The sequence below is a fragment of the Protopterus annectens genome, chromosome 10.part0, assembly GCF_019279795.1.
Source record: "Protopterus annectens isolate FY-2018-M chromosome 10.part0, PAN1.0, whole genome shotgun sequence".
In the NCBI taxonomy this organism is placed as follows: domain Eukaryota; kingdom Metazoa; phylum Chordata; order Ceratodontiformes; family Protopteridae; genus Protopterus; species Protopterus annectens.
Window position 1 is genome coordinate 1,651,518,011 of NC_056744.1, and position 12,174 is coordinate 1,651,530,184.

The 12,174-nt window shown below is 37.4% G+C and overlaps 1 protein-coding gene across 3 annotated transcripts in view; it reads left to right on the forward strand.

Annotated features, from left to right (window-relative positions):
• The first annotated feature begins 565 nt into the window (after positions 1-565).
• LOC122813853 (zinc finger protein 25-like) overlaps positions 566-12,174 on the forward strand; it is a 133,451-nt gene continuing 121,842 nt past the window's right edge. For 2 of the 3 annotated variants that reach the window (XM_044086390.1, XM_044086391.1), the window contains exons 1-2: positions 566-933; positions 5,890-6,018. In XM_044086390.1, the coding sequence (XP_043942325.1) occupies positions 691-933; positions 5,890-6,018 (372 nt within the window). In that variant the 5' untranslated portion in view covers positions 566-690. The remainder of the gene's footprint in view (positions 934-5,889; positions 6,019-12,174) is intronic. The other variant, XM_044086392.1, reaches the window with a different exon arrangement.

The following is a 12,174-nucleotide window of genomic DNA, read 5'->3' on the forward strand; positions in this document are numbered from 1 at the left end:
TGTTTTCCTAGTGGTTGAGCGGATTTTACATAGCAATTTTGCTTTTGTTGTAAGGCAAAGTATGTGCATTAATGGAACAAACCTAAAGTTTAGATTAGTTAATGACCATTTTGGTGGTAATCTAACAGGGGCACTTGCCTGACTGGGGAAGAATGTAGCTTTTTTCCCCCTGAAAATATATTTATATACTTATTTGTTTTGTTTTTTTGTTTGTTTTTTTGAATGCCTGGGAGACAGGCATAATATTAAGAAAAGTATAATAATGTATAACGTGTCCAACAAAAACAGTTTCAGTGTTTTTATGTGAAGTAATAAAATGCTATTTACTGAATAGGAGGAGAATGCAATTGTGGTGAGTGCTGTGCGTTAAAGAAAAGTCATGCAGTTACAAACACAAACTGGAATATGTGGAAATGGCTGCAGTTTCAATCATTTATGTTACAAAAACTAAGCTCTGAGTGCGTTGCCCCTTTAAATGGAGGCGGTCACTTCTGTACACATTCTACTTCCTGTGCTCTGAAAACTAAACTTCATACAGTGGTTCCTATAATAGTCACTGATTGGCCAAGGGTTATGTAGTGGTTCTGACTTGTGAATTCCAGTTTTGCAAGGTCTGTGTTAACAGGATTTAATGTAAGACTACAACATTGTCTTGATCTGAATGTAAACAGGAACTTCCTACAAGCTAATATGGTTCGTCGATCCCACAGACTGAAGCTGGGTCACACAAGACAGGAAAAAGACTGTAAGGAGACAATAGAGCTGCAGAATTTGTGTGCTACAAATGGGAGAAAAGAGCTGTACTGTGGAGAACACAGGAGGAAACTAGAGTTGTTCTGTCAGAAGGATGAGACTTTTATCTGTGTTTTGTGTGTTCCCAGACATTCCAATCACAGATTTGTGTTGGTACATGAGGCAGTAAGTCTGTATAAGGTAAGGGACATTGCCTGATAACTGACATTAAATTACAGGTTCCCTGTATGGGATGTACTAAAGTGTGCTTCTTGCTTCATTAATTTTCAGTTTTGGAAGTGGATAATGTTTAGTTATTTTTTGAATGGGTTGTGACTGAAAAAATATCCATGTTTTCATATACTATTTAGGAGCATGTCTAGTGTTGGGGGCTGTTTATTGTTATGCATTATTTAACCATCCTGTTTTCAGAAGGTGAGAAAAGCACTGCTCATATGAGTTTGTGTGTATATAGATATATACATGCATACATGTGTGTGTGTGTGTGTGTGTGTGTGTGTGTGTGTGTGTGTGTGTGTGTGTGTGTGTGTGTGTGTGTGTGTGTATATATACATATATATATATATATATATATATATATATATATATATATATATATAAATATCTATATATATATATATAGATCTATATATATATATATATATATAGAGAGAGAGAGAGAGAGAGAGAGAGAGAGGGGTGTGTGTGTGTGTGTGTGTGTGTATGTATGTATGTGTATATATATATGTATATATATATATATATATAGAGAGAGAGAGAGAGAGAGAGTGTGTGTGTGTAAATGTGTAAATATACATACATACACATGCATACATACGCACACACACACATACATGTGTGTATGTGTGTGTGTATATATATATATATATATATATATATATATATATATATATATATGTATATATATATATATATATATATATATATATGTATATGTATATATATATATATATATATATATATATATATATATATATATATATATATATATATATATATATATATATATATATATATATATATATATATATATATATATATATATATATATATATATATATATATATATATATATATATATATATAAATATATATATATATATATATATATATGTATATATATATATATATATATATATATATATATATATATCTATATGTATATATATATATATATATATATACACACACACACGAGACAAATGCTCTCCATACATCATCCCAGTCGCACACTGCAGCCTAACAACAAAGCAATGCTCTCAAAACACAATCCCAATCGCACACTGCGTTCTAACAATAAAGAATAAAAAAATGCTCTCCATACATCATTCTAATCGTACACTATCCTCTAACAACAAACCAATGCTCTAAATACATCATTCCAATCACACTCTGCACTCTAACAAACAACAAACAAATGTTTCCATATATCATCCCAATCACACAATGTGCTGTAACAGGAAACAAATGCTCTCCATACATCATCCCAGTCACACATTGCACTCTAACAACAAACAAATGCTGTCCACAGATCATCCCAATCGCACACTGCACTCTATCAATAAAGAACAACTAAATGGCCACCATACATCATCCCAATCACACACTGTGCTCTAAGAACAAACAAATGCTCTCCAGATATCATCCCATTCACACACTGTGCTCTAACAACAAATGCTGTCCATAGATCATTCCAAATGCACACTGCCCTTTAACAACAAACAAATGCTCTCCATACATCATCCCAATTGCACAGTGTGCTCTAACAACAAACAAATGTTCTCCATACATCATCTGAATTGCACACTGTGCTCTAAAAACAAACAGATGCGCTGCGTACATCATCCCAATCACACACTGCACTCTAACAAAAAAGAATGCTCTCTATGCATCACCCCAATTGAACACTGCACTCTAACAAGAAATAACAAACAAATGCTCTCCATATGTCATCCCAATTGCAGACTGTGCTCTAACAACAAACAAATGCTGTCCATAGATCATCCCAATCGCACACTGCACCCTAACTACAAACTGGTCTCCATGCATCATAACAATCGCACCTGCAATACATCATCCCAGTCTCACATTGCGCTCTAACAAAAACAATAAACAAATGCCCTCTGTACATCATCCTGATTGCCAACTGCACTTTTAACAACAAACAAATGCTCTCCACACAACATCCCAATCGCAACTGTGCTCTAACAACAAGCTAATGCTCTCCATACATCATTCCAGTCACACACTGTGCTCTGACAACAAACAAATTTTCTCCATACATCATCCCAATCACACATTGCCCTGTAACAACAAATGTCTCTATATTTCATTCCAATCACACACTGAACTCTAGCAAGAAGCAAATGCTCTCCATACATCATCCTAATTGCACACTGTGCTCTAACTACAAACGAGTGCTTTCAATATATCATCCCAATCACACAGAGCACTATGACAATAAACAAATGCTCTCCATACACACTGCTCTCCAACAACAAACAAATGCTCTCCATACATCATCCTAGTCACATACTACTCTCTAACTGCAGACAACAAATGCTCTGCATGCATCATTCCAATCATACACTGTGTTCTAACAGCAAATGCTGTCCATACAACATCTCAATCGCACTCTGTGCTGCAACAACAAACAACAAAGAAATGCTCTCCATACATCATCCTATTCGCACACTGTGCTCTAACAACAAACAGCAAGCAAATGCTTTCCATACATCATCCCAGTCGCACACACTGCACTCTAACAACAATCAGATGCTCTCCATACATCATCCCCAATCACACAGTGTGCTCTAACAACAAACAATTGCTCTCCATACATAAGGCACATAACATAGTTGGCCAAAGCCTGTAGTCTTGTTGTGTAGCTAAAACGTGGAACAAGATTCCCATTACCATCAGCAATTTCTCTAATATTTCAGCATTTAAGACAGCTCTAAAAACTTAAATCATGGCTTTGTCCATGTTGTACTCCTGCCGAATTTCTTTTTCACTACAGCTCATTTTTCAGTTCTTCTCCCCTCTCTGACTCATTTCTCTTTCATCTCACTTCATTATCTTTTGCCTTATTCTTTTCCTTTATTTTTCTTTCACTTTCTACACCTTGTGTCCCTTCTTCATATCCCTGCGATTGTCATCCTTCTCTCCTATTTTTCTTTTTCCTTCCTCCCTTTCTAACATTTTGAATAGGTTCATAGGTTGGTACTAGGCTATCGGCCCTAGGGCCTATACAAGCCTAGCCATAACAATTCCCTGGCTATTTCTTCCCACAGTATTTACTTCCCTGGATGCCAGTCATTCCCATCCCCTACTCAGTTTGTTGACTTATAACATATTAAAACTGGTTAAGCTACTCTCCTTTATCAGTCACCCCTTTTCCTTCCGTTCAGTATTCTGGGCCTTTACAGACCAACATACTTTTACACTCCACATTTGTGTTCTACCGCTTTATCCCACAACCTAAGTCTAAGACTGATATCTTTCTCATCAATATTTTCCCTGCCACAGTTTTTAACTTTTGGTTGTGTAATATAACTTTGTAAAGTTTTATTATGTGTTTGATTGTATCACATATTTTATAGTGTTTTACTTATGTACAGTGGAGCTTTTCTCCCTAGGCCTCTGTTAAAAAAAGGTCTTTTGCTCAGACGGATTTCCCTGGTCACCAAATGTCAATAAATAAAATAGAGAAATATTTGACCTTTTCACTTCTTTTTAAAATAGTTTTCTCATGTCAACCCATTCACTGACCAAAAACTAATAATAGTTAAAAAGTTTTTTTTTCTAAAGTGTTTAGAGCATAAGTTGATTATTTTCAGAACTGATTAGCAGAAACTCCTTTATTGTGGTGCTCTTCTTGTTGTGATAAGCTGGAAATAATTCAGTCGCTCTTTTTTTGTCATGTTTTTGTTTTCTGTAGCTCAGAAACAGAAGTGTAGTATATTTGTGTTTGCTCCTGGTATATTGTAGTATTTCACTAAGACTTGACGCACTGTGCAAATTGCAAAAGGGAGAAGACAATAAATGTACAACTTATGTATTGTGTTGTATACTTTAGTCATTGGAACCATCTGGAATGCCATTGATTATCATATTTTTTCTCTCTAATATGTCATACAACTTCGCTCTTAACATCTGAGTTTTTCCCATTTGCATTCCCCCCAGCTAACCCTCTGCTACCTGGCTAAACCATTTTACCGTCTGTCCCTGGTTCTGTTTTTCAGGGCTGAAACCACACCAACAGGGCAGGTTGGGTAGGGAAAGAGGAACAGAGTAGCCTGCATCATGATGATGTGCTCTGGTCCTGCAGGCCAAGGGATTCTTTGGTAATCGGTAACTAGTTGGAAACAGTGACATCACACAGATGGCCACACATAATGTCAATTACTTCTGCCCCCGCTCAAAAGCTGTAGTTTATCAATAATCTGCCCCATGAATATAATGTAGCCCCTATCACCAAGAATTTGTTTTACATCACTGACAGAAACCCCTTCCTCCTTCACAGAGTGAGCAGGCTGGCAACATGGAGAGCATTTTCTGATATGTGAAATAAATGAAGTTTGCAGCAAGTAACAGCGGAAATGTATTGTTTGATAATGAAGTCAGCCACGTATTGTCTGGGTGGTCCTCACCCACTGCCTAATAATATCTGATTTGGAACACACTGGCAGTCCAAGGAGTAACAGTGTTTGCATTTTGGTATGTGTGTGTGTGTGTGTGTGTGTGTGTGTGTGTGTGTGTGTGTGTGTGTGTGTGTGTGTGTGTGTGTGTGTGTGTGTGACCTTTTTTGTCATATTTGTATGACAGAGGACATTCCTGCTCTCAGGATTTATTCCCCCAACTGTCCTTTTAAGTGTAGGATTAAGGGGTGCATTCCAGCTGTTGTTATAATTACATAAAATATGCAACAGTTTGGTATATCTGTCAGTTAATTAGTGGGCATTAAACTATGTGGCAGTGTATACATGTTTGTCCACCTCTAGATTAACATTCAGTGATGGTAGATATAATAGCCATCTTGTTTTTCACGGCCCTTGTTTTTAAAGTGATAGTAAGATTCTTGCACCCATAGCCATCTTTATGTGCTTTAATCACGTTTTGTATATCCATCCATAGGAAAAGTTGAATACAGCTTTAACATCCTTAGAATCAAAAGTGAACATGGCTTTAATGTGTCTAGCATCAAAAGTGAAAGGACTTAAGTATTTCCAGAACAAGCAAGGCAACAGACTCATTGATATACAAGTAAGTAATGTGAATAATTAGTGCTTTGCATTCAAGATAGAACTAATCAGACATGCACAGTACTAATCAGACATGCACAGTAGTGTGTGTTATACCTTTTTATGTCTTTCTGAGATTATTTTAAAACTGAATTTTATGACATATATGTTTTACAAGTTATCAGTGAGAAGAGTCTGTGTAAAGCCTGAAGGGTGCACTTATAGTATTTTCTCATGACATTTGAGCAGCAGTGAAGAAAAGCGGACCTGTTGTAAACTCTTAAACAATTCTTTGAATATATAGTGTACAAATTATTTTTACTATCTCAGATTTTCTGCTTAATGTCCTTTTTCTTAGCATATGATCCATTTAAGTGAACCTGATTTGTACAAGGCATTTCATAAAATGTGCCTCAGGGAAGTATAGAGGTGTAGTGGATAATGTTGTCGCCTCACAGCAAGAGGTTCCTGGTTTGATTCACTGCTGAGGAGCCTTCTGTGTGATATCTGCATGTCCTCCCTGTGTTCACATGGGTTTCCTCTGATTTTCTCCCACATTCCAAAACCATACAGTAGGCGGACTGGATGCTCCAAATTGACCACAGATGTGTGCGCGTGTGTGTGTGCGTGTGTATGTGCGTGTGTGTATGTGCATGTGTGCGTGTGTGTATGTGTGTGTGCGTGTATGTGTGCGTGCGTGTGTGCATGCATGTGTATGCATGTGTATGCGTGTGTGTGTGTGTGTGTGTGTGTGTGTGTGTGTGTGTGTGTGTGTGTGTGTGTGTGTGTGTGCGTGTGTGTGTGTGTGTGTGTGTGTGTGTGTGTGCGTGTGTGTGTGTATGTGTGCGTGTGTGTGTGTATGTGTGCGTGTGTGTGTGTGTGTGTGTGTGTATGTGTGTGTGTGTGGAAGAACTACCATAGGAGGGCTAGTCACCTGGCAGTGTAAACTTTGGCTCTAGGTGATTGTCACAATTGAAGTGACATCCCAACCCTATGTGCGAAAATAGGAAAAGGTTGTGACACCTTGACCCCATGTGCAAAACTAGGAAAAGGGGTTGTGGATGGATGGATGGATTTCGTAAAATAACCATATGCTTCTTTCATGAGATGTTAAACCAGTTACCCACCAGCCTAAGCTGATGATAGCTCACGTGCATGTAAAACATCCTATGGCAGTAATAATAAAGTAGGGATTCTTTATTAAAAATTCCAATTTAATTACCCCTAAATGTTCTTTGAAAACATAATAAAAAGTAGCATACAAATAAAACAAGTACCCCTTTAGGTCTCCCAACTTTTTTTCCACAGCCAAATTTAATATTTTTTCAGAAATCTTCATATTTTATTCACAAAAGTCTCCCTAATAAACTTTCCTTTTCAGCTGTTTCTTTTTAATATCCCAAACAAATGGAGTGATACCAGGAATACTTCAGAATTTAGTAAACAAATTCCATTTTCTATTTATTAAACACAACTCCTGTCTTTATTGAGTTTAAACTTGAAGATAACATTCATTCAGATAGTTCTGGGAACACTGTTAAGGTGTTTGTAACCTCGGATTTAACCCATAATGTAATATTAGGAAAATAGTTTTCCTAATTTGAAGCACTGTGGAAAATGTGTATGGAGGTAGTTACTAGTGGAGTCCCTCAAGGTTCGGTGCTGGAGCCGTGGTTTTTTGGCATCTACTTCTCTGAAGTCAAGGCTAACAGCAAGGACCTCTGCCTGACCAAGTTTGCAGATGATTACAAATTAGGCACATAGAATTCCCCCAAAGACACAAATACCCCCAAGAAGGCCTGACACAGACTAATAATTAGTACCAGAACTATGGTCTAAAACTCACTGCATAGAAATGCATTACAGTATCCTTTTGGAAGACAGCTACCCCTAAAAATTACACCCCTAATAGCAGAACCATTTGCCAGGGATTTGGGAATGCATATAGACAGTAACCTGGTCATTAACCACCATGTCTCTATGGTAGTAAGGAGATCATGCTTAGAGTTGCCACCTTTTCAAATGGCCAAAGTGGGACATTTTCAGGACACACATCAGATTTTACAGGCCGGCACATACCCACGGTCAGTAAAATGGATAGAACTTAACTTTTTTGCCTTAATAAAAGCTTATTCTTGTAGCAGTTTAGTTGCTTATTCTGTTTCTTGTAACATTTTGGTATTTTAGATACAGAAATAACTATTTTATGCAACTATTACATAAAATATGGGACATAATTATGTCCTACAATCACAGGACATTTGCCATTTTTAATATTTTTTGTGAGGACACCACTGCCCAAAGAGGGACTGTCCCTCGCAAAGTGGGACAGGTGGTAACCGTAATCATGCTATGTTGTGCAGCTTATAACAAGGGTATGGTATCTAGGACCAAGGAGGTCACTGGAGTGGCTTCTTTGGTATATACCTGACCGGGCACATGAAATAACTGGAGCATCCACAGAGGCTCCTCACACAAAGACTATAGAGCATAAAACAATCTGTTCTACATGAACAGCCTCAAAGCCCTAACCCTGTAATCTGTCTCCTACACACTGCTGAATATAGAACATAAACAACATATTCTACATGAACACCCTCAAAGCCCTAACCCTGTAATCGATCTCCTACACACTGCTGAATATAGAACATAAACAACATATTCTACATGAACAGCCTCAAAGCCCTAACCCTGTAATCGATCTCCTACACACTGCTGAATATAGAACATAAACAACATATTCTACATGAACAGCCTCAAAGCCCTAACCCTGTAATCTGTCTCCTACACACTGCTGAATATAGAACATAAACAACATATTCTACATGAGCAGCCTCAAAGCCCTAACCCTGTAATCAATCTCCTACACACTGCTGAATATGGAACATAAACAACATATTCTACATGAGCAGCCTCAAAGCCCTAACCCTGTAATCGAGCTCCTACACACTGCTAAAAGGCGATTTATTCCTGCCCTACAAGGTGTCCTTTGATCCCAGTTTGATGGACATGTTGCACATCTGCACAACAAATAACATCAGTTGTTGAATGTTATTTACCTGAATTAGGATCCTAAACCTCATCTGCAACATAAATAGGACATGTTGTAGGGACAGGTATGTGTCTCAGAGACTACCCCTTCACTGAAGGAGGCTTCCCATCCATGTTTCGCTGAGTTCTTCATTAACCCTGTTCCAGCATAACGTGGACCATTGAATGGGGAATTGGAAATTTCCCCTTGGTCCAGCAAGTGTGTCTCTAGTAGACATTGGCAGCCTGTAAATGCTTGACTGCCCAAGCTGTCATATACCCCTTAAATTAACCTTATGGTATGAAAACTTGTCAGATACATTTGGAAAGCATGGCTAGGCTTAAAAGCCCCCCTGGGTCATTAGACTATTATCATATATGAACCTATGGACATTTACATTGATGGTAAGTTCCTAACACAGCTGAACATTCCCATTAGTTCTTACCACTGTTTTGGCAAACATGATTGGTTAGATATACCATGAATAGTTGTATTGCACATGGTATGATTGGCTGATAGTCAATACGCACTTAGGAGTATGTGTTATGCTTATCATCAAGATGCAAGAGCTAATTCATTTCATTCATGACCATATTAAAACACTCCATATTCATAAACATATATTTTAAAAATATCTCCCAAGATTCAATATCTTATATATAAAGGTGGTATACAGTGAAACAAACTACGAGTGATTTGTATTTTGTGCTACTTAAGCAGCATTTACATACAACTAGATCACTTTTAAAAGGTCTTTTTAGCTAGGCTATATCTCATAGTTGTCTTATTTTAAAAGCTAAGACACCTTTATTTCAAAAACATGCTCTGTATATCTAACCAGTCATGTTATTGAAAATAGTTTTTACTGATTGGATGTTAGATTTTAGGTCTTTATTTCAATAGGATAAGACTATACAATTGTATGTGATTGTTAGATTAGGAAATCATGTCTAGTAATTTATGCACAGTTAATTTTAAATTGATTTTTTAATTATTTTCCATAGTTGATTGGATAACTTGTTTAATTGTTTCAGGTATATAAGGCTATGTTTTTAATGTGATTTTTTAATGGTCTGAAGAAGCAACTTTGCGTTGTGAAAGTGCTTACCGGGCAATAAAAGTTTAATGTTTTAACCTGGCCGTGTGTCTGCTCACTAGTATTTATTTTGTAACCATAGTAGTTCTTTTGTTTGGTTTCTCTAACGAGCCATTAATCCATGTTGCTGGTGTAATTTTTTTGTTCTGTTTAATAAACCACTGAAATCCATGTGGAAGAAGATACTTAATGCAGATAATTAAAACTGGAACCAGTTGTTACTCTATTTACTGTTTGCAGTCAGATAAGTACCTGCTGGATTTACCCCATATAAACTTCTGTACAACAGGCATCTGAGGATTGCTATGGAACCTTGGGAAGAGTTAAAGACACCATTTTAAAACTGTGAACCTGGTAATACCCAAAGTAAGGAAGAAAATGTAGAAGGCCCAGTAACTACAACAACAAGTTTATACTAAGAATGCCCAACTTACAGTATTTAACCCAGGAGATATGCAACTTGTGGTCCACTTAAAACAAATTTCTGTCTACATGACATGGGCCATATGTGGTGGAACAAATAAATGCATTGAACTATAAGGTTAGGTCAGCCACGAAGGAGAAGGGTAGAACAAAATAACCACTTTAATGTAGAGAAAGCAGAGAGCTTGAAAGCTAAAGTTTCTTCAGAAGAGAACAGGAAAGTCTTTATTTGAATACAGATTCAAGAATCCCTGTCTAAACTACAAAAACCGGAGGTTAGGGAATTTTTGTTAAGAAGAAAGTATTCTCAGAGAAGCACGAGAGAACACAACTGTTATACAACGACCCCCATTAATATTCCAAAACGTGCACGCTGATTGGTCAGCGTGCACGTTGGAAATCAGAGTTATAGTAATGAAAAAAGTTCCAGTTGCCCTGACAACGAAGAAAGCAAGATCTCCATTGCATTTTGCACACTGTCTTGCTATGTTAAATGAGTTTAACATAGCGAGACAGCTTTAAAAAAAGTAACAGAGATCTTCCTATCTCTGTTGTTGTAAAAAGCAACGGAGATCTTGCTTTCTCCGTTGCTTTTGCCCACAGCTCTGATGTACTGCATAAGCATACGCATGCTCAGTACATCAGAACTGCCGCAGAATACCAGACAGCTGCGGAAGGGCAGCAAGGAGGCATTATACAATACCATTATTTAAGAAAAGTAATTTATTTTCTTAAATAATGTCATTGTATAATAGCAATAACCCACTTCTGGGTGTGGGTAATGCTGGATTTACCCACGGTTGGTGTGGTTTGGTCATGAGGGCGAACCCAGGCATGGGTTATTGCTATAATAGAACATAATGCAGAGACAACACCCAGAGTCAAGGTTAAGATTAAGATCCAACAAAACACCAGAGTTACATAAACAACAAGCAAGAGAAGAAAATATATCCTGGAGATGTGTCTTGGCATGCATCTTTTGAGGCAGGTTCCCTCGAGTTCCCAGGAAGCCTGCACATTTTTACAGGCTAAATGAGTTCCCTAAGTTTTTTCTGGACAACTTATTGCTAATCCCGCAGTGATGTACCTGGAGTCCAGCAAGGGATCCAGTCCACCCAGGAACCCCATTCCCAATAATAAGCAGAGTAGGTTATGAAACAGATTTCGGGAAAATGTTATACACATTTGATACTTTGGCTTTTAGAGCCTTACATAGTAAATCCTCATGGCTGTTTATCAGCAAAACATCCTAGAAAAGAGGAGGGTCAAAGAAGAGGGGATTTTTTTTTATCAAGGATCTGAAACAGGTGATGTTGAGCTTTGTGATCTCTCAAACAAAGTTCAAAGCACTTCAAAAATATAGCTATGAGATGTGGCTGCATCTTGCAAGGCAGCAGCAAAAGGTGCTGTAATTTGGAGAAATGACCAGCTGAAGACACAGAACCTGCCAGATCATGTGAAGACAGAACTCCTTAATACACTCTCAGATTGGGACCTTCTCATTGGACCATCTTCTGAAGGAGAAGGTGTCTTCAAATGACTAAGTAAAGTCTATGCAGACAGTCAAGCAAGTTTCAATCCCAGGCTGTAAAATTCATCAGAAAATACATTAACAAATCATGTCATTT